General features: G+C 41.1%; 1 protein-coding gene across 1 annotated transcript in view; it reads left to right on the top strand.

Moving 5' to 3' along the window:
* Positions 1-22659, top strand: part of LOC128657156 (zinc finger protein 300-like) — a 63080-nt gene extending 40421 nt beyond the window's left edge. Inside the window, exons 8-11 of the mRNA XM_053711398.1 lie at positions 1464-1553; positions 4729-4836; positions 6625-6732; positions 21226-22659. Coding sequence (XP_053567373.1) covers positions 1464-1553; positions 4729-4836; positions 6625-6732; positions 21226-22250 — 1331 coding nt within the window. The 3' untranslated portion in view covers positions 22251-22659. The remainder of the gene's footprint in view (positions 1-1463; positions 1554-4728; positions 4837-6624; positions 6733-21225) is intronic.
* Positions 22660-23522: the final 863 nt, after the last annotated feature.

A 23522-nucleotide genomic window follows, 5' to 3' on the forward strand; every position in this document is an offset into this window, starting at 1 on the left:
AATTTTCAAGATTAGTACAATTGCGTCTAAGCCTTATATATTCACCTTTGAGTATGCCCTTTTTTAAATGTGATGGATGTAATGAGTCTGCTCTCAGTATAGTGTTGCCTGTTATATCTTTTCTGTAAACCTCCGTGGTTACTTTATCTTCAGAATGACAAATTAGATCTAAGTATGGTATATTGTTTTCTGAGGCCTCAGATGTAAATCTTAGGTTCCCCACATTATTGTTCAGATAATCAAGAAATTTTTCTAAAGCTTGGTTGGAGCCATCCCACACTATCAAGATATCATCAATGTATCTAGTGTACATTTTAATGTCATCTCTAAATTCATTCCGTTCATTAAATATTGTCTCAGTTTCAAAGTTTGCAAGGTAAAGATTCGCATACGATGGGGCAAATTTTGCCCCCATCGCAGTGCCTCTTAATTGTAGAAAGAATTCTCCATTAAAGATAAAAAAGTTATGTTCCAATAAGAAGGAAATGGCTTGTAGAATGAAATTAATTAGATTGATGTCATTTTTCTGAATACTTTTCTAACATTTTCTTGACTGCACTAATCCCCAACTCATGAGGAATACATGAGTATAGGGATATAGCATCGATGGTTACAAATTTGTAACCATCTCTCCATGTGAAATTTTGTAATAGTCTCAACAAATGTTTAGTGTCTCTGAGGAAACCTGGTAACAATTGTACAACTGGCTGAAGTTGTGCATCAACCCATTGTCCCAATCTCTCTCCCAGGGAGCCAATAGCAGAGATACAGGGTACAGATGAGTGTACATGTGTGATGTGTCTGAGGGACGCAGGGCTCAGGTGAGTGTATGTGTGTGATGTGTCTGAGGGACGCAGGGCTGAGGTGAGTGTACATGTGTGATGTGCCTAAGGGACGCAGGGCTCAGGTGAGTGTATATGTGGAGCATTGTAATATTACAACTTCGTTGTGCAGTGCTAAACTGTGACCATATTTATATGATCTATGAGGTGAGTGTAATGTGTGATGTGTCTGAGGGATACAGGGCACAGGTGAGTGTAGATGTGTGATGTGTCTGAGGGATACAGGGCACAGGTGAGTGTAGATGTGTGATGTGTCTGAGGGATACAGGGCACAGGTGAGTGTACGTGTGTGATGTGTCTGAGAGATACAGGGCACAGGTGAGTGTAGATGTGTGACGTATCTGAGGGATACAGGGCACAGGTGAGTGTACATGTGTGATGTGTCTGAGGGTTACAGGGTACAGGTGAGTGTAATGTGTGATGTGTCTGAGGGATACAGGGCACAGGTGAGTGTACGTGTGTGATGTGTCTGAGGGATACAGAGTACAGGTGAGTGTACGTGTGTTACATGTGTGGGGGATGCAGAGTACAGGTGAGTGTACGTGCGTGTGTCTAATATTACAACTTCCTTGTGCAGTGCCAAAAAACTAAAATGTGACCATATTTATGTGATCTATGCAGGTGATATTAAGACTGAAGTCACTCTTAATACTGAACAGACTAATGACCTGGATGCTTTGAAGCAGGAAATCCGTGACAATATCAGTACAGGTGAGTAATGTGCGATTTGTCTGAGGGACGCAGGGCGCAGGTGAGTATGTGTGTGTGATGTGTCTAAGGGAACGCAGGGTGCAGGTGAGTGTATGTGTGTGATTTGCCTAAGGGACGCAGGGTGCAGGTGAGTATACGTGTGTGATGTGTCTAAGGGACGCAGGGTGCAGGTGACTGTACTTGTGTGATGTGTCTGAAGGATACAGGGCACAGGTGAGTGTACGTGTGTGATGTGTCTGAGGGATACAGGGCACAGGTGAGTGTACATGTGTGATGTGTCTGAGGGATACAGGGCACAGGTGAGTGTACGTGTGTGATGTGTCTGAGGGATACAGGGCACAGGTGAGTGTAGGTGTGTGATGTGTCTGAGGGATACAGGGCACAGGTGAGTGTACGTGTGTGATGTGTCTGAGGGATACAGGGCACAGGTGAGTGTACATGTGTGATGTGTCTGAGGGATACAGGGCACAGGTGAGTGTACGTGTGTGATGTGTCTGAGGGATACAGGGCACAGGTGAGTGTACGTGTGTGATGTGTCTGAGGGATGCAGGGCACAGGTGAGTGTATTTGTATGACATGTATGGGGGATGCTGGGCATAGGTGAGTGTACGTGTGTGACGTGTCTGAAGGATACAGGGCACAGGTGAGTGTACATGTGTGATGTGTCTGAAGGATACAGGGCACAGGTGAGTGTAGATGTGTGATGTGTCTGAAGGATGCAGGGCACAGGTGAGTGTACGTGTGTGATGTGTCTGAAGGATGCAGGGCACAGGTGAGTGTACGTGTGTGATGTGTCTGAAGGATACAGGGCACAGGTGAGTGTACGTGTGTGATGTGTCTGAGGGATGCAGTGCACAGGTGAGTGTATGTGTGTGATGTGTCTGATGAACGCAGAGCACAGGTGAGTGTACGTTTGTGACATGTCTGTGGGAATCAGGGCACAGATGCTTTTACGTGTTTTCCTGTGGGAAACAGGAGAGTGTACGTGTGACATGTCTGATGGATGTGTGGCACAGGTGAGTGTACGTGTGTGGCATGCCTGAAGGATGCAGGTCACAGGTGAGTGTTCGTGTGTGATGTGTCTGATGGACGCAGGGCACAGGTGAGTGTACATCTGGGACATGTCTGAGGGACGCAGGGCACAGATGATTCTACGTTTGTGACATTTCTGTAGGAAACAGGAGAGTGTACGTGTGACATGTCTGAGGGATGCAGGCCATAGGTGAGTGTACATGTGTGTGACATGTATGGGGGATACAGGGCACAGGTGAGTGTACGTATGTGATGTGTCTGAGGGATGCATGGCACAGGTGAGTGTATGTGTGTGATGTGTCTGAGGGATGCATGGCACAGGTGAGTTTACATGTGTGATGTGTCTGAGAGATGCATGGCACAGGTGAGTGTACATGTGTGATGTGTCTGAGGGATGCATGGCACAGGTGAGTGTACATGTGTGATGTGTCTGAGGGATGCAGGGCACAGGTAAGGGTATGTATGTGACATGTAGGGGGGATGCAGGGCACAGGTGAGTGTACATGTGACATGTCTGACTTATGCAGGGCACAGTTGAGTGTATGTGTGTGATGTGTCTGAGGGGTGCATGGATTTTGTTTTCAAAAACCTCACAAAACCCTGTAATACGTCTCATATGGGAATTCTGATTGGTTACAATGAGGCTGTATTTTGTAGCGTTATCGTTACACATCAGCTTTACTGTTCATAATCGTGACTTAATAATATCTACGTTGTGGTTTTTTGGGGGTTTGTAATAACCATCGAATTTCACAAACAAAATCACATATCTAGTTGGATAATTTCACTGACCCAATAAAGATTACCACAATGTATATTTAAATATAAGTCGCTTAATAATTGACACCTCAGATTATAAGAACAATATAACTGGATACTTAGTGGTAATACCACTTAACTGCTGTATGTTTTAGAGACAGACTATTATAGTCTCCGCATAATTAATATACAGCACTTAAAGAGATATACATATATAAAAAAAGTGTAACGTATATGTTAACAAATGCAAACACATTTCATCTCAGAATTAATTTTTAATTACTACAGTGATTCCACTAGAATTTACCTTATATCCCAGAATATTTATACAACTATTCTATTTTTCCTTTAATCTTACAATATTTGTACAATTGCTAACTACCTTATGTGAGACAAATTTTATATTTAGTGATATATATGGTAGCTTTCATATATGAATTAATCGGACACCATTATCACATATGGGACTGAGTCACAATGTATACACTTAGGGGGGACATCATAATTTATTTATGACTTTGATCTTGTAAGAGGGTTTATTCTGTTAACCCAGGGAACACAACCACTAAATGTCAAGTTATTGATTTAAAGATCATAATCCCCCACTATTGTTCTCAGTTTATGACAGACAACATATAAAATTCTTCTCCTTGCATCACAATGAATAAATAAATTACTTAGCCAGTGATTTGCCTGTCGTGGACCACTCACCATATTATGGGTTGGTTTGACATCACTATTAATTTTAACGGTGTTTCCCTATTTTAACTTGTAACTAATAAAGTTTGTATTTTAACCTTACATCCCCTCCCCCCAATTTGTTTTCCCCTTAGTGGGCATTGACAAGCATTTTCCAGTTATACATAATCGGACCAATTAATTTTGGAATTAGGCTTTGATAAGAGATGTAGAGTGCTTTTTTGTTACACAACTTTTGTAGGTTTTTTACCTTCTTCTCTCATATGTATGTGACATGTAGGGGGGATGCAGGGCAGAGGTGAGTGTACATGTGACATGTCTGACTTATGCAGGGCACAGTTGAGTGTATGTGTGTGATGTGTCTGAGGGGTGCATGGATTTTGTTTTCAAAAACCTCACAAAACCCTGTAATACGTCTCATATGGGAATTCTGATTGGTTACAGTGAGACTGTATTTGTAGCAAGTAAAGTAACTGATTCCCAGCTATCTCCCTTTACTGTATGACACAGGTTGTATTTACTGTTGCGCTAATGTTATTATATGGGTTTGTTTCATCCAGATGTGACTGCTACTGATGTAGGCTCAGGTGTTTTTAACTTAAATTACACAATATATCACACTACACTAATTTTTAAATAGAGCCCATGTAAATATCGATTTATTGATTGATTATTTTTTTTTTAGGTGAAAAAGATGCTAAGATTTCATGTAACACAGAACAAACAGAAGATCAGTGGCTAAGTAATATGCCAGAATCAGCAGAGCAGGAAATATGTGACAATATAAATACAGGTGAGTGTACGTGTGTGACTTGTCTGTGGGACGCAGGGTATAGGTGAGTGCATGTGTGTGATGTGTCTGAGGGACGCAGAGCAAAGGTGTGTGTACGTGCCTGACCATGGAACTCCAAGTAAGGTGAGTGTACATGTGTAGCATATCTGTGGGTTGCAGGGCACAGGTAAGTATGTGTGTGAAATATCTGAGGGATGCAGGGCACAGGTGATTGTACGTGTGTGATGTGTCTGAGGGATACAGGGCACAGGTGAGTGTACGTGTGTGATGTGTCTGAGAGATACAGGGCACAGGTGAGTGTACGTGTGTGATGTGTCTGAGGGATACAGGGCACAGGTGAGTGTACATGTGTGATGTTTCTGAGGGATACAGGGCACAGGTGAGTGTACGTGTGTGATGTGTCTGAGGGATACAGGGCACAGGTGAGTGTACATGTGTGATGTGTCTGAGGGATACAGGGCACAGGTGAGTGTACATGTGTGATGTGTCTGATGGGTACAGGTGAGTGTACATGTGTGATGTGTCTGAGGGATACAGGGCACAGGTGAGTGTACATGTGTGATGTGTCTGAGGGATACAGGGTACAGGTGAGTGTACGTGTGTGATGTGTCTGAGGGGTACAGGGCACAGGTGAGTGTACATGTGTGATGTGTCTGAGGGATACAGGGCACAGGTGAGTGTACATGTGTGATGTGTCTGAGGGATACAGGGCACAGGTGAGTGTACATGTGTGATGTGTCTGAGGGATACAGGGCACAGGTGAGTGTACATGTGTGATGTGTCTGATGGGTACAGGTGAGTGTACATGTGTGATGTGTCTGTGGGATGCCAGGCACAGGTGAGTGTACATGTGTGATGTTTATGTGGAATGCCGAGCACAGGTGTGTGCATGTGTGTGATTGTCTGAGGGATGCAGGGCACAGGTGAGTGTATTTGTATGACATGTATGGGGGATGCAGGGAACAGGTGAGTGTACATGTGTGATGTGTCTGAGGGATGCCGGTCACAGTTGTGTGTATGAGGCCGAATTTTCAAGCTCCGAATTGAGCTTGATGCCCCGTGTTTCTGGTGAGCCTTCAGGCTCACCAGAAACACAAATTATGAAGCAGCGATCTAAAGACCGCTGCTCCATAACCTGTCGGCCTGCTCTGAAGAGGCGGACAGACATCACCTGAAATCAACCAGATTGAATGCGATTGGGTTGATTGACACCCCCTGCAAGCGGCCGATTGGCCGCAAATCTGCAGGGGGCAGTATTGCACCAGCAGTGTACCAGAACTGCTGGTGCCATGATAAATGGCGAGAGCGTATGCTGTCAGAATTTATCGATGTGCAGCGGACATGAGCCGCAATATCGGATCATGTCCGCTCACATCATGATAAATAGGCCCCTATGTGTGTGAAGTGTCTGAGGGATGCAGGGCACAGTTGAGTGTATGTGTGTGATGTTTTTAAGGAATGCAGGGCTCAGATGAATGGATTTTATTTTCAAAATCCTCACAAAACCCTGTAATACGTCTCATGTGGGAATTATGATTGGTTACAATGAGGCTGTATTTGCAGCGAGTAAAGTAACTGATTCCCAGCTAGCTTGCTTTACTGTATGACACAGGTTGTATTTACTATTGTGCTAATGTCATTATATAATTTCTTTCATCCAGATGTGACTATTAATGATATAGGCTCAGGTGTATTTAACTTAAATTACACAATGTATCACACTAAACTAATTTTTAAATAGAGACCATGTAAATAGTGTTTTTTTTTATTTATTCTTTTTTTTTCCAGTTGAAAAAGATGCTAAGATTTCATGTAACACAGAACAATCAGAAGATCAGTGGCTAAGTAATATGCCAGAAGCGGCAGAGCAGGAAATATGTGACAATATAAATACAGGTGAGTGTACATGTGGGACACAAGGTACAGGTGACTGCACATGTGTGAAGGGTCTGACCATGGAACTCTCCCAGTAAAGTAACCTACAAGTTTCTAATAAAATTGTGCATAGATAAATTGCATTATAAACACATTTTTCAAAGAAATTCATTGTTATTTGACTGCTGTGCTAGCTTAGCCCTAAACATGTCAGTAAGTCTCCTTTTTACTGGTTGCTAGGCGCCTCTATGGACAAGTTTACACTGTGCACCAGCAGTGATTCTGTGACATTTATTGTTTGCTCGTGTGCTATAGATCGTCAGCAAGACCTAAGTTATCATATGACACCACACTGCAGAGGGTACGTGTGCCTTAGCAGTACATTTCAAATTGCTAGATTTCTAATATAGAATTGTTTTATCTTTTTTATATTTATAGGCCATGTTCTCATTTTAATTTACCTTCTAAATAATACATGATTTCTCCAACATAGGTGTGTCCGGTCCACGGCGTCATCCTTACTTGTGGGATATTCTCTTCCCCAACAGGAAATGGCAAAGAGCCCAGCAAAGCTGGTCACATGATCCCTCCTAGGCTCCGCCTACCCCAGTCATTCTCTTTGCCGTTGTACAGGCAACATCTCCACGGAGATGGCTTAGAGTTTTTTAGTGTTTAACTGTAGTTTTTATTATTCAATCAAGAGTTTGTTATTTTGAAATAGTGCTGGTATGTACTATTTACTCAGAAACAGAAAAGAGATGAAGATTTCTGTTTGTATGAGGAAAATGATTTTAGCAACCGTAACTAAAATCCATGGCTGTTCCACACAGGACTGTTGAGAGCAATTAACTTCAGTTGGGGGAACAGTGTGCAGTCTCTTGCTGCTTGAGGTATGACACATTCTAACAAGACGATGTAATGCTGGAAGCTGTCATTTTCCCTATGGGATCCGGTAAGCCATGTTTATTACGATCGTAAATAAGGGCTTCACAAGGGCTTATTAAGACTGTAGACTTTTTCTGGGCTAAATCGATTCATTATTAACACATATTTAGCCTTGAGGAATCATTTTATCTGGGTATTTTGATATAATAATATCGGCAGGCACTGTATTAGACACCTTATTCCTTAGGGGCTTTCCCAAAGCATAAGCAGAGCCTCATTTTCGCGCCGGTGTGGCGCACTTGTTTTTGAGAGGCATGGCATGCAGTCGCATGTGAGAGGAGCTCTGATACTTAGAAAAGACTTTCTGAAGGTCATCCCCAGGCTGGTAGCCAGGATCAATCAGGAGAGGGCGTCGGTGGTCTTGATAGCTCCTGCGTGGCCACGCAGGACTTGGTATGCAGATCTGGTGAATATGTCATCGGCTCCACCTTGGAAGCTACCTTTGAGACGAGACCTTCTTGTTCAGGGTCCGTTCGAACATCCGAATCTGGTTTCACTCCAGCTGACTGCTTGGAGATTGAACGCTTGATTTTATCGAAGCGAGGGTTCTCAGATTCTGTTATCGATACTCTTGTTCAGGCCAGAAAGCCTGTAACTAGAAAGATTTACCACAAAATTTGGAAAAAATATATCTGTTGGTGTGAATCTAAAGGATTCCCTTGGGACAAGGTTAAGATTCCTAGGATCCTATCCTTCCTTCAAGAAGGATTGGAAAAAGGATTATCTGCAAGTTCCCTGAAGGGACAGATTTCTGCCTTGTCGGTGTTACTTCACAAAAAACTGGCTGCTGTGCCAGATGTTCAAGCTTTTGTTCAGGCTCTGGTTAGAATTAAGCCTGTTTACAAACCTTTGACTCCTCCTTGGAGTCTCAATTTAGTTCTTTCAGTTCTTCAGGGGGTTCCGTTTGAACCCTTGCATTCCGTTGATATTAAATTATTATCTTGGAAAGTTTTGTTTTTAGTTGCAATTTCTTCTGCCAGAAGAGTTTCAGAATTATCTGCTCTGCAGTGTTCTCCTCCTTATCTGGTGTTCCATGCAGATAAGGTGGTTTTACGTACTAAACCTGGTTTTCTTCCAAAAGTTGTTTCTAACAAAAACATTAACCAGGAGATTATCGTACCTTCTCTGTGTCCGAAACCAGTTTCAAAGAAGGAACGTTTGTTGCACAATTTGGATGTTGTTCGCGCTCTAAAATTCTATTTAGATGCTACAAAGGATTTTAGACAAACATCTTCCTTGTTTGTTGTTTATTCCGGTAAAAGGAGAGGTCAAAAAGCAACTTCTACCTCTCTCTCTTTTTGGATTAAAAGCATCATCAGATTGGCTTACGAGACTGCCGGACGGCAGCCTCCCGAAAGAATCACAGCTCATTCCACTAGGGCTGTGGCTTCCACATGGGCCTTCAAGAACGAGGCTTCTGTTGATCAGATATGTAGGGCAGCGACTTGGTCTTCACTGCACACTTTTACCAAATTTTACAAGTTTGATACTTTTGCTTCTTCTGAGGCTATTTTTGGGAGAAAGGTTTTGCAAGCCGTGGTGCCTTCCATTTAGGTGACCTGATTTGCTCCCTCCCTTCATCCGTGTCCTAAAGCTTTGGTATTGGTTCCCACAAGTAAGGATGACGCCGTGGACCGGACACACCTATGTTGGAGAAAACAGAATTTATGTTTACCTGATAAATTACTTTCTCCAACGGTGTGTCCGGTCCACGGCCCGCCCTGGTTTTTTAATCAGGTCTGATAATTTATTTTCTTTAACTACAGTCACCACGGTACCATATGGTTTCTCCTATGCAAATATTCCTCCTTAACGTCGGTCGAATGACTGGGGTAGGCGGAGCCTAGGAGGGATCATGTGACCAGCTTTGCTGGGCTCTTTGCCATTTCCTGTTGGGGAAGAGAATATCCCACAAGTAAGGATGACGCCGTGGACCGGACACACCGTTGGAGAAAGTAATTTATCAGGTAAACATAAATTCTGTTTTCCTGAGACTGGTGTAGAGTCCTTTGGGAAATCAAGGGTTAAGTCCTCATGTACAAGAAAGGAAAAGAGAAACACAGCGCATCCGTGATACACAGTATCGTTTATTCTTACAGCTAATCACACATGAACAAAACACACTTACAAGATAACAGTGTGAAAGAAGCACTTTGCCCACTGGCCTGATGATATAGCCTGCTGTACTCTTCGAGGGAATCCTAGAGACGCCGACCTGCAGCCCCTGGTTTCACACTCCTCTCTGCAGCTAAGTGTAACAAACTTTCCACTGTTCAGCACAGTCCTGATGTTTCCTGTAGGTACCTCCTCCCTACGCGTTTCCTCTGCTCACAGGCAGACCTCTTTTTATGCTCCTTTTCGTACGTCCTACATACATTTTTTCACATTTACATTTAGTTGAGCACTAAGTTTGAATTAGTGCTGACAAAGCAGGCTGGATCTTAAAGCCTCCAGCTGGCTGTCACCAACAGCAGATTATTGTTGTTCCCTCTAGGCTGTGGGTTCAGCTCTCTCCAGTCTGATCACGTGACCTCTACCTCTGGATAGCTGATCTTTCACAGAGTAAATCCTTGCTCTTTCAGTTTATCTGTGCTGTGTAAAGTCACCTGCAAAGCTGCATTGTGCAAACCACTCAGTGTGTGAGCAGAGGAAACGCGTAGGGAGGAGGTACCTACAGGAAACGTCAGGACTGTGCTGAACAGTGGAAAGTTTGTTACACTTAGCTGCGGAGAGGAGTGGGAAACCAGGTGCTGGAGGTCGGCGTCTCTGGGATTCCCTCGAGGAGTACAGCAGGCTATATCATCAGGCCAGTGGGCAAAGTGCTTCTTTCACACTGTTATCTTGTAAGTGTGTTTTTTTCATTGTAAGAATAAACTATACTATGAATCGCGGATGCGCTGTGTTTCTCTTTTCCTTTCTTGTACAGCTTGCCGCCTCGGGACTTACACAGCTGGAACCCTGTGAACTATCAGCTGCTCCGGATAAGATTCTAACATTACCATCATATTCAGAGGTTCTTTGAGTCAGTGTTTCATTACCTAGACTTTCAGCCACTTACAGGACTGGGACTAAGCTTATCAATTTTTATATACTTTGACCTTTTTTCATACATTTTGTTGTATGATTTTGCCATTTGCATTTGTATTTATTAGGTGGACTACTAGTATTATTCGTTTCATTGTTAATTAAATTTTATGTATTAATTTTTGTGTGTATATATATATTTTGGGGGGGCCCTTAAAAGGGCCTTTTGTAGGGCATTGCCCTAAGTTAAACAGCTCTTTTGCTTCAAAAAAACAAATACCCCCTAACAGTATACCAATAGGATTTAAGCGGCTCTCATTCTATTGGCTGATTCATCAGCCAATAGAATGAGAGCTGCTTAAATCCTATTGGCTGATTTGAACAGCCAATAGGATTTATTTTTTAAGACACAATGAGTCCACGGATCATCTTAATTACTAATGGGATATTCACCTACTGGTCAGCAGGAGGCGGCAAAGAGCACCACAGCAGAGCTGTTAAATAGCTCCTCCCTTCCCTCCCACACTAGTCATTCTCTTTGCCTACGTTAGTGATAGGAAGTGGTAAAGTGAGGTGGTATCTTTTAGGTTTAAACTTGATCACCTCCGCCTGTTACTTAGGGAGGTTTTGATTACTTTGGACGACTTTGACTCCACAATAGTGGTTGCCCCTACAAAGTCTAGTAAATTGGACAGATATTTCGAAGTTCCTTCTTACTCAGACGTATTTCCTGTTCCAAGGCGAGCTTCGGAGATCATTACTAAGGAATGGGAGAGACCTTTTATTACGGACGCTTCCCTTCAAATTATTAAATTGGGAGCTAAAATTTCGGGTTTTTCTATTCTGTCATGCAGAGCCTTATGGTTACAGCCTTGGTCTGTGGATGTATCATCTAAGTCTAAGCTTCTAGCGATCCCTTACAAGTGGAAGTCCTTGTTTGGACCTGGCCTCACAGAAATTATCTCTTATATCACGGGAGGTAAGGGTCATCTCCTACCTCAGGATAAGAGAAACAAACAAAAGGGGCGACAGAGTAATTTTAGTTCCTTTCGAAATTTCAAGGAAAATTCTTTCTCTTCCTCCTCTAAGCAGGAACAATGAATCTAAGCATACATAGAAACCCAACCAGACTTGGAATAAGGGTAAACAATCCAAGAAGCTGGCTACTGAATCCAAATCAGCATGAAGGGCATGCCCCTGATCCGGGTCCGGATCTTGTAGGGGGCAAACTTTCCTTCTTCATTCAGACTTGTGTTCGGGACATTCCAGATCCCTGGGCAATAGAAATAGTGTCTCAGGGATACAAATTGGAGTTCAAAAGTTTTCCTCCCAGAGGTAGGTTTCTTCTTTCAAGATTATCTGTAGACCAGACAAAGAGAGGCGTTCTTACTTTGTGTAGAAGACCTCTCCGCCCTGGGAGTAATTGTTCCCGTTCCAATTTTGGAACAGGGTCGGGGGGTTTATTCCAATCTGTTTGTTGTTCCCAAAAAGGAGAGAACCTTCAGACCAATTTTAGACCTCAAAAGTCTAAACAGATTTCTCAGAGTTACGTCATTCAAGATGGAAACTATTTGTTCCATTCTTCCTTTAATCCAGGAGGGTCAGTTTATGACAACAGTGGATTTAAAGGATGTGTACCTTCATGTCCCTATTCACAGGGATCATCACAGGTTTCTAAGGTTTGCCTTCCAGGACAAACATTTCCAGTTTGTGGCGCTTCCTTTCGGCCTGGCCACTGCTCCCAGAATTTTCACAAAGGTTCTGGGATCTCTGTTGGCGGTACTTCGGTCAAGGGGCATTGGAGTGGCGCCTTATCTGGGAACTCCATCCGGAGGTGTTTTCCCATCTGATTCTCAAGTGGGGTCAGCCGTAATTGAATCTTATGGCATCCCAACAGAATGCCAAGCTCCCAAGATACGGGTCGAGGTCCAGGGACCCCCAGGCAGAGCTGATAGATGCTCTGGCGGTCCCTTGGACCTTCAGTCTAGCATACCTATTTCCTCAGTTTGCTCTTCTTCCTCGGGTTATTGCTCAAATCAAAGAGGAGAGGGCGTCTGTGATCCTCATAGCGCTAGCCTGGCTGCGCAGGATTTGGTATGCAGATTTGGTGAAGATGGCATCTCTGCCACCCTGGAGACTTCCGTTGAGGAAGGACCTTCTAATACAGGGACCCTTCCTTCACCCAAATCTAGTTTCTCTGAAGCTGACTGCTTGGAGATTAAACGCCTAATTTTATCCAAGCGGGGGTTTTCTGATTCGGTCATAGAGAACATGATTCAGGCAAGTAAACCTGTTACTAGAAGGATTTACCATAAGATTTGGTGTAAATATCTCTATTGGTTTGAATCCAAGGGTTACTCATGGAGTAAAGTTAGGATTCCTAGAATTTTGTCTTTTCTTCAAGAAGGTTTTGAGAAAGGTTTATCGATGAGTTCCCTAAAGGGTCAGATCTCGGCCTATTTTGTTACACAAACGTCTGGCGGATATCCCAGATGTTCAATCCTTTTGTCAGGCCTTAGTTAGGATCAGGCCTGTGTTTAAACCAGTTACTCCTCCATGGAGTCTTAATCTTGTTCTCAAAGTTTTTCAAGGGGCTCCATTTGAGCCTATGCATTCCTTAAATATATATATATTTTTTTAATAACTTTATAGCAAATAAGAACAAGAGATCCAATACATACATGACAAATAACAAAGAAGAGTAGAATGACAAAAGACCTTTGTTGGTTCCACAAAATCCATCATAATAGATATGAATACAGCGAATAATAACAGGATCACTAGTTTGTCATGCAGAGGCAAGGAATCAAATGTTCCCTAATGTTGTTTATACATTAAATAAGAACAAAAGAAACTAAACCAAACAATAAATATATAACACTTACCCGGAGCGCCTCCAGCTCACCCCCGCAGACCAGTGCTCAGGAAAAAAGAAGAGCAATAATAAGACAATCTAAAATACGTTTATGGTTGCTTGGGGGCCTAGTTGGGCCTAGCCATCAGATAAACACCATTTACCTCTGAGGTTCTCATTTAGAACATAAAGACTGTTTCTAAATGGGAAAATAACTCTATATCTAACACTAGCCGGTAAAAATAATAGATAAGCCTCCCATTTGTGAAGAAATCTCTTAATCCGTTTTTCTGGGTCTCACTTTGTGTCTGCCTCTTCAATCAGCATCTGGGTGTGTATCTTACTAATTGTCGGAAGGGAAGAGATCTTTCACTAGCCCATCCCATCAGAATGACTTGTCTAGCGAGCATAAGGACTGTGATTATGAAAATGTCAAACTTAAATTCTCTGTCCTTAGGGATCAAGAAAATCACATGCTGTGCTGTGAGTGTTACCTGTTCTTTTGTCACCCTTGTCAGCCAGTAAGCAGTTCTGTGCCAGAAATCCTTTCAATTTGGGACAATCCCATAGCAAATGAGTCCAGTCGGAAAGTTGGTATCTACAGGAGATACCAACGGGAGAGAAGCTTGGCAAGTCATCCGTTACTATTACAAGCAGCCGCATTGGAACTAAGAGAAGCACGGGGGAAAAGGTACCAAGTCAGGGAACTACAGGTGGAGTGGACGGACGGTTTCCAGCTGAAACTTGTAGGAACTTTCCTGAGCTGACTTTTTGGACCTGGTTTTATTAAGGCTTTATTCTTTTAACTTCTTGTAAGTGCAACGATTTATATGCTCAAAATAAATTGTATTTGATTCACCTTGAGTCGTGGATGCGCTCTGTGCTTTATCATTTCAGTATCTCCATGTCAGTGCACCCCTGAGTCCCCTGTAAGAAGTAGCAGCACCACTATCTCAGAATCACAGGAGAAATCACAGAGAGGATATAAGAATACCCTGTGGAGTTAACAAACTATTGGTATTATATGGTTTTTACCATACTCCTGGAGTCATGAAGTAAGTATCTCTGTCAAGTTTTATATATATTGTAATAAAGTGTGTTATATTTTTAATTATTTATTTATTTTATATACTATCTCACTATTTTTAAAGTGATAGATTATACCATCTGAACTGTGTTTACAAGGTACCTGGTGATACTAGAGGTGCTAACACTCATATCAATAATTTGAGATTATCATTGATTTGGTGTATGAATTTTTCTTAATAATAGGTACAGACAGCTAGCGCAGTAATTTGTTTTTTGGTATGGTATCTACACTTGTTACAAATGTTCTTCGCCCCCGGCACCCATTTTGAATGCAGACTAGGAGTAATGTAAGCTTGATGTATGAATTGTATGTGCCTTTCTAAAACTGGCTTTGACGAGATCAGGGTCTATCTGTAGCTCTCTGTGATTTGACAACTTTAGTAAAATCCCCTGTACAGTAGATTCCTCAAAATGTCTAAGGAAAAGATCATATATGTAGGAGATTTTGTAAGATCCTTGCTTGGCTAATGTGCATACCTTTTCAATGTTAGAGGGTTCGTTAGTTAACAGCTTATCTGAAATCAACTGGTATATGTAATGTCTACACTGAAAGTACGCAAACCTTTGTGAGTTTTGCAATTCCTGAAAAGATGTATTTGCTAAAGTTAGTGGGTTGAAGAGTTGGTGAAGCTTAGTGAGATGTTTTCGTTGCCATACAGAAAACACCTCTGTTGTGTATCCCGGAAGGAAGTGTAAGTTGCACCCCCCATAGTTTACAAATATTGGACCATGCCCTCAGGGGATCCCTAAATAGTATATGGGATTGTATACACGAGGGAAGAGAGTTGAAGTCTGCAAGAGGCAGAAATGCCAAATGTATTGGTTTAATGAGGCTAGTCTCTAGGTCAGGGATGGTAAAGTGATTGTTGCCCACAAGCCAATCCAATGTGATCTTAGACAGGGCGGCCCAGTTGTTCCACATTATATTTGGGAGGCGAAGCCCACCCCCACACAATGGCATTGACAAATACGATCTGCTTATCCTATGTTTTTTACCCTGCCATATGAACTGTCCAAGAGAGGCCTGGAGTGAGTCAGTGTCTTGTCGAGTGAGGAGGAGGGGTAACATCGGTAGAGCGTAGAGTAGCTTAGGCAGAGCAACTATTTTAAAAAGGTGAACCCTGCCAGAGAAGGAGAGGGGAAGCCTCGCCCAGCTCAGGAGCATTTATTTGATGTTAGCAATAATGTCACTAAAATTGAGGTGGTACAACTTAGAAGGGTTGACATGTATCCATATCCCTAGATATTTGAAAAGGCCCTCCGTAAACCTTGAGACCTGTGTCTGTCAATGTAGTTTTGTGGGAGTTCTGCAACCAGGTAACTTCGGACTTAACTTCGGACTTATCGATATTGATCTTATAGCCCAAAAAGGTCCCAAATTTGTTAATAATATCTAGGAGTGGTTGTAGATTGTTGAGGGGGTTACCCACAAAGTATTCCTTAAATATTAAGTTGTTTCTTGTTGCTATTTCCTATGCTCGTAGAGTATCGGAGCTCTCTGCGTTACAGTACAAGTCTCCTTACCTTATTTTCCATTCAGATAAGGTAGTTTTACGTACTAAGTTAGGAGATTGTTGTTCCTCCTTTGTGTCCTAATCCTTCTTCTCAGAAGGAACGTCTTCTACACAATTTGGACGTGGGCCGTGCTTTAAAGTTTTACTTGCAGGCGACTAAGGACTTTCGTCAGTCGTCTTCTTTGTTTGTCATTTTTTCAGGAAAACGTAAGGGACAGAAAGCTACAGCAACTTCTCTTTCTCTTTGGCTGAAGAGTATCATACGTTTTGCTTATGAGACAGCAGCCTCCTGAGAGAGTTATGGCTCATTCCACGAGGGCTGTTGCTTCCTCATGGGCATTCAAAAATAAAGCTTCTGTGGAACAGATTTGCAAGGCTGCAACTTGGTCCTCTCTGCACACTTTTTCAAATTTCTATAAATTTTACACTTTTGCCTCGGCTGAGGCCGCTTTTGGGAGAAAGGTTCTTCAAGCAGTGGTGCCTTCCGTTTAGGTTTCTTGTCTTGTCCCTTCCGTCTCATCTGTGTACTCTAGCTTTGGTATTGGATCCTATTAGTAATTAAGATGATCCGTGGACTCATCGTGTCTTAAAAAAGAAAAGAAAATTTATGCTTACCTGATAAATTTATTTATTTTTTGACACGATGAGTCCACGGCCCGTCCTGTTCTTGTAAGACAGGTTTCTTGATTTTTATAAACGTCAGACACCTCTGCACCTAGGCTTTTCCTATCTTTCCTTAACTTCGGTCGAATGACTGGAGTGGGAGGGAAGGGAGGAGCTATTTAACAGCTCTGCTGTGGTGCTCTTTGCCGTCTCCTGCTGACCAGGAGGTGAATATCCCATTAGTAATTAAGATGATCCGTGGACTCATCGTGTTAAAAAAGAAATAAATTTATCAGGTAAGCATAAGTTTTTTATACAATTAAATTTTCTTTTTAGCAGCTCTAATTCCTGTTGGCTGATTCAAAATTTTCAGCCAATAGGAATGCAGGGACGCCATCTTGAATTGTGTACCTTGCATTAAAGATTCAGTGTATGGCGGTGACCATATGATGCTCCACGCCGGATGTATTTAGGATGGACCCACTCTGCGCCACCGGGATCAAGATAGAAGATGCCGTCTGGATGAAGATTGAAGATGCCGTCTGGATGAAGATTGAAGATGCCGTCTGGATGAAGATTGAAGAGGCCGTCTGGATGAAGATTGAAGAGGCCGTCTGGATGAAGATTGAAGAGGCCGTCTGGATGAAGATTGAAGAGGCCACCTGGATGAAGACTTCTCTCCGCTTGGATGAGGACTTTGCCGCCGGGGTGAAGATTGAAGAGGCCGCCTGGATGAAGACTTCTCGCCACCTGGATGAGGACTTCGCCGCTGGGATGAAAATTGTTCAAGCGGGACTTCAAAAACTGTAAGTGGATCGTCAGGGTTAGTGTTAGGCTTTTTAATTTTTTTTTGGATGTTTTTTTTTTTTTTTAGTTTTAGGGTTTGGGCAGTAAAAGAGCTAAATGCCCTTTTAGGGCAATGTCCATACAAATGCCCTTTTCAGGGCAATGGATAGCTTAGCTTTTTTTAGATTTAGGTTTTTTATTTTGGGGGGATGGTTGGGTGGTGGGTTTTACTGTTGAGGGTCTTTGTATTTTTCTTTTTTACAGGTAAAAGAGCTAATATCTTTGGGGCAATGCCCCACAAAAGTCCCTTTTAAGGGTCATTGGTAGTTTATTGTAGGCTAGGTTTTTATTTTTTTTATTTTGATAGGGCTATTAGATGAGGTGTAATTCTTTTTTTATTTTGGTTAATTTTGTTTGTTATTTGCCGTAATTTAGTGTTATTTTTTGTAACTTAGTAGTATTTTTTTGTAATTAGATACTTTGTAATTTTTAGAGTAGTGTTAGGATTTTTTTAATGGTAGTTTAGTTTTTTTTTAATTGGTAGTTGGTTTAATATTAATTAAATAGTTATATTACTTTAATTGTTAGTTTAAACTTATTTTTTTTTAATTTGACAGGTAAGTTTTAATTTAAAAACTACTGCTGTAATACCTACATATCCAGCTCCAGGGGGCGCTAAGATATATTATGGCACAGAAACGTTATTATTATAACATATATAACAATAGTTTGTATACAGATGTATATATAATTTATATTAGTGCCTTAACTGAGTCCTTTAATGTCAATAGGATCGGATGTAAGATGACGTCCAAAAAGATTGTTCACTATGATTAAAGTGGAGGTATGCAGAGTGCGGGCAGCGCCTCTCATAGGCAACAAAGAAATCCAAAAATCTGTGAGAAAAATCACAAAGAGGGCACCTCCTAGTGCAATATTGCAATGGTGCTGACAACTGACAATTCTTGTATTAAAATAATACTCAAAAGGGTTGCAGCACCCAGTGTGCTAAATGATGCAGACTGGGGACTCACAGTGGCCCAGTAACACTGATCCAACCATCGGATAACAGGAATACACAGGAGCTCCAGGTGGTGGGAGAAGCAATAGAGGCTCATGCTTCCAATAGATACAACAAATATTTATTAAAATCTTATAAAAACAATGGGTTTAGTGTGCACCCAATAAAGTTAAAGAAACAACAATAGTGGTAACAGATTGCAACGCGTTTCTCAGCTTGTCTAGCTGCTTACTCAGGCATCTGTTAACAATAAGGAAGCTCTAGATTTAAAACCTGATACAGAGCCCATATGCTCCTCCCTGCACCTGATAAACAGGTGTGACAAATCAATGATCTACCTATTTAATATGTGGCATATGCCATATGATACCCTGAACAAAGAATAGTACATGTTGTTATTTTCAAACAACCTGTAATATTTTTAAAAAACATTCCAAAAAGTCCTAAATAGTTAAACAACTGGTGCCAGAGTTCCTCTACCAAATGTTTGAAACACTGGTGAACGCCTATACAGGGAGTGCAGAATTATTAGGCAAATGAGTATTTTGACCACATCATCCTCTTTATGCATGTTGTCTTACTCCAAGCTGTATAGGCTCAAAAAGCCTACTACCAATTAAGCATATTAGGTGATGTGCATCTCTGTAATGAGAAGGGGTGTGGTCTAATGACATCAACACCCTATATCAGGTGTGCATAATTATTAGGCAACTTCCTTTCCTTTGGCAAAATGGGTCAAAAGAAGGACTTGACAGGCTCAGAAAAGTCAAAAATAGTGAGATATCTTGCAGAGGGATGCAGCACTCTTAAAATTGCAAAGCTTCTGAAGCGTGATCATCGAACAAGCAAGCGTTTCATTCAAAATAGTCAACAGGGTCGCAAGAAGCGTGTGGAAAAACCAAGGCGCAAAATAACTGCCCATGAACTGAGAAAAGTCAAGCGTGCAGCTGCCAAGATGCCACTTGCCACTAGTTTGGCCATATTTCAGAGCTGCAACATCACTGGAGTGCCCAAAAGCACAAGGTGTGCAATACTCAGAGACATGGCCAAGGTAAGAAAGGCTGAAAGACAACCACCACTGAACAAGACACACAAGCTGAAACGTCAAGACTGGGCCAAGAAATATCTCAAGACTGATTTTTCTAAGGTTTTATGGACTGATGAAATGAGAGTGAGTCTTGATGGGCCAGATGGATGGGCCCGTGGCTGGATTGGTAAAGGGCAGAGAGCTCCAGTCCGACTCAGACGCCAGCAAGGTGGAGGTGGAGTACTGGTTTGGGCTGGTATCATCAAAGATGAGCTTGTGGGGCCTTTTCGGGTTGAGGATGGAGTCAAGCTCAACTCCCAGTCCTACTGCCAGTTTCTGGAAGACACCTTCTTTAAGCAGTGGTACAGGAAGAAGTCTGCATCCTTCAAGAAAAACATGATTTTCATGCAGGACAATGCTCCATCACACGCGTCCAAGTACTCCACAGCGTGGCTGGCAAGAAGAAAATCTAATGACATGTTCTCCTTGTTCACCTGATCTGAACCCCATTGAGAACCTGTGGTCCATCATCAAATGTGAGATTTACAAGGAGGGAAAACAGTACACCTCTCTGAACAGTGTCTGGGAGGCTGTGGTTGCTGCTGCACGCAATGTTGATGGTGAACAGATCAAAACACTGACAGAATCCATGGATGGCAGGCTTTTGAGTGTCCTTGCAAAGAAAGGTGGCTATATTGGTCACTGATTTGTTTTTGAATGTCAGAAATGTATATTTGTCAATGTTGAGATGTTATATTGGTTTCACTGGTAAAAATAAATAATTGAAATGGGTATATATTTGTTTTTTGTTAAGTTGCCTAATAATTATGCACAGTAATAGTCACCTGCACACACAGATATCCCCCTAAAATAGCTATAACTAAAAACAAACTAAAAACTACTTCCAAAACTATTCAGCTTTGATATTAATGAGTTTTTTGGGTTCATTGAGAACATGGTTGTTGTTGTTCAATAATAAAATGAATCCTCAAAAATACAACTTGCCTAATAATTCTGCACTCCCTGTAGTGCAACCACATACCTCATAGGAGTTCCCCTTCCTTGGCAAACCTCAATGTTTCACTGATATGTAAGTAAATATATACAATCATATCTGGCGTCTGTTCATTTCCCTCAGGAAATTTTGATGCCAATATGCGCTTATGTTAATGTAAGCTTTGTTGGTGATATTTTTTCGGTAGATGTGATACTTATATGTTTATGATGGGGCCGTTTTACTTTTCTTTTGTTGTTTTAGAGTTATCCTTTTTTTAACTACAAGCACACAAGAAGTAGTTATAAAGATTTGTTTTGGGACTAAAATTAATTGTATTACTGAAATTTTCTGAGATCACAATTTTAAAAGCTCTAAATACATTTAAGAAAAATAATAGGTACAAAATTACAACATTAATTTTAATTTAGTTCAGTGATTGGTTTATATGGTATATTTGTGAGTCCTTTAAAAATAGTCACTGATGTCCAGTAAACTGTTGTTAAGCCTTAGCATGGAGCTGGGTAAAGGTGTGGGGGTTACGGAAAGTCCCCTACCTTTGTAGTATACACTAACTTAGAACAATTAAAATTTCTTATGATTAAATAATTATTTATTAATAAATAACGTTACTTTCGTTGTCTTTCTTATTGACAGGTGAATTCACAAACCACAATAATCCTAGTCATGATCAGAGTGCAGATGCTTCTTTAAATCTTCATCATCAAAGAAGCCAAGTGGGAAATGTATGTTCTGAATGTGGGAAATATTTTCTCAAGAAATCACATCTTTATAGACATCTGAAAGTTCATAAAGGAGAAAATCCATTTTCCTGTTCTATATGTGGGACATGTTTTAACCGTAAAGGGAATCTTGTTGTTCATCAGAAAATTCATACAGGAGGAAAAAAAAAGTCATGTTCTGTATGTGGGAAATGTTTTACTCGGAAGTCGTATCTTATTGTCCATCAGAAAATTCATACAGGGGAGAAAGAATTTTCATGTTCTGACTGTGGAAAATGTTTTACTCAGAAATCAAATCTTATTACGCATCAGAAAATTCATACAGGAGAGAGAGGATTTTCATGTTCTGACTGTGGGAAATGTTTTACTCAGAAATCAAATCTTATTACGCATCAGAAAATTCATACAGGAGAGAAAGCATTTTCATGTTCTGACTGTGGGAAATGTTTTACTCGGAAACCATATCTTATTGATCATCAGAAAAGTCATACAGGAGAGAGAGCATTTTCATGTTCTGACTGTGGGAAATGTTTTACTCAGAAATCAAATCTTATTACGCATCAGAAAATTCATACAGGAGAGAGAGCATTTTCATGTTCTGACTGTGGGAAATGTTTTACTCTAAAATCATATCTCATTGATCATCAGAAAATTCATACAGGAGAGAGAGCATTTTCATGTTCTGACTGTGGGAAATGTTTTACTCGGAAAACACATCTTATTCGTCATCAGAAAATTCATACAGGAGAGAGACCATTTTCTTGTTATGACTGTGGGAAATGTTTTACTCGGAAATCAACTCTTATTACGCATCAGAAAATTCATACTGGAGAGAGAGCATTTTCATGTTCTGGCTGTGGGAAATGTTTTACTCTAAAGTCAAATCTTACTAAGCATCAGAAACATCATATTAAAGGAAATAAGAACATAACCACTTAAAGGACCTCTCATTGCAGAAGAATTGCATAATAAACAAGTGCATAATAAAAAGACAATGATTTAACACCTACTCTGAATTTCAAATAAGCAGTTGATTTTCTTCTGACAAATTTATTTTTTCTCCCATTTTCCGGCACCCTGTATCATGTGACAGACATCAGCCAATCACAGACTAGTATGCGTAAACCCTGTGAGCTTGTGCACATGCTCAGTAGGATCTTGTTCCCCAGAAAGTGTGAAGATAATTTGATAATGGAAGTACATTGTAAAGTGTCTTAAAACTGCATGCTCTTTCTGAATCATAAAAGTATATTTCTTTCATGTAATTGGCAAGAGTCCATGAGCTAGTGACGTATGGGATATACTTTCCTACCAGGAGGGGCAAAGTTTCCCAAACCTCAAAATGCCTATAAATACACCCCTCACCACACCCACAATTCAGTTTTACAAACTTTGCCTCCCATGGAGGTGGTGAAGTAAGTTTGTGCTAGATTTCTACGTTGATATGCGCTTCGCAGCAGACTGAAACCCGGTTTTCCTCTCAGAGTGCAGTGAATGTCAGAGGGATGTGAAAGAGTATTGCCTATTTGAATTCCATGGGGATCTATTTCATAGGTTCTCTATTATCGGTCGTAGAGATTTCTTCTCCTACCTCCCTTTTCAGATCGACGATATACTCTTATATACCATTACCTCTACTGATTCTCGTTTCAGTACTGGTTTGGCTATCTACTTTATGTAGATGAGTGTCTTTGGGTAAGTAAGTCTTATTTTATTTATGACACTCTCAGCTATGGTTTGGCACTTTATATGTAAAGTTCAAAATATATGTTTTATACTTATATTTGCCATGATTCAGGTCAATCAGTTTATTTTCCTTCTTTCAGACTGTCAGTTTCATTTTTTGGGAAAATGCATATGAATGAAATATTTTTCTTACCTAAAATTTTCAATTGACTTTTTTCCTTTAAATTCTGGGCTGTTAGGGTCGCGGGTGCAAAAAATGCTAGATTTTATTGCGTCATTTTTGGCGCGAGACTTTTTTGGCGCAAGATTGACGTTTGTCTGACGTCAATGACGCCGGAAGTTTTCACGTAGTTGCATCATTTTTGACTCTTGTGTTTATTACAGACGTTTTTGGCTCCAAAAAATATGTGGGCGTCATACTTAGCGCCAGTTTTTTTTACATTATTTAAGTCTCACTTTTTAGTTGCTTCTGGTTTCTAGAGGCTTGTTCTGTTTGCATTTTTTCCCATTCCTGAAACTGTCATT

Source organism: Bombina bombina, chromosome 4, assembly GCF_027579735.1.
Source record: "Bombina bombina isolate aBomBom1 chromosome 4, aBomBom1.pri, whole genome shotgun sequence".
Taxonomy (NCBI): domain Eukaryota; kingdom Metazoa; phylum Chordata; class Amphibia; order Anura; family Bombinatoridae; genus Bombina; species Bombina bombina.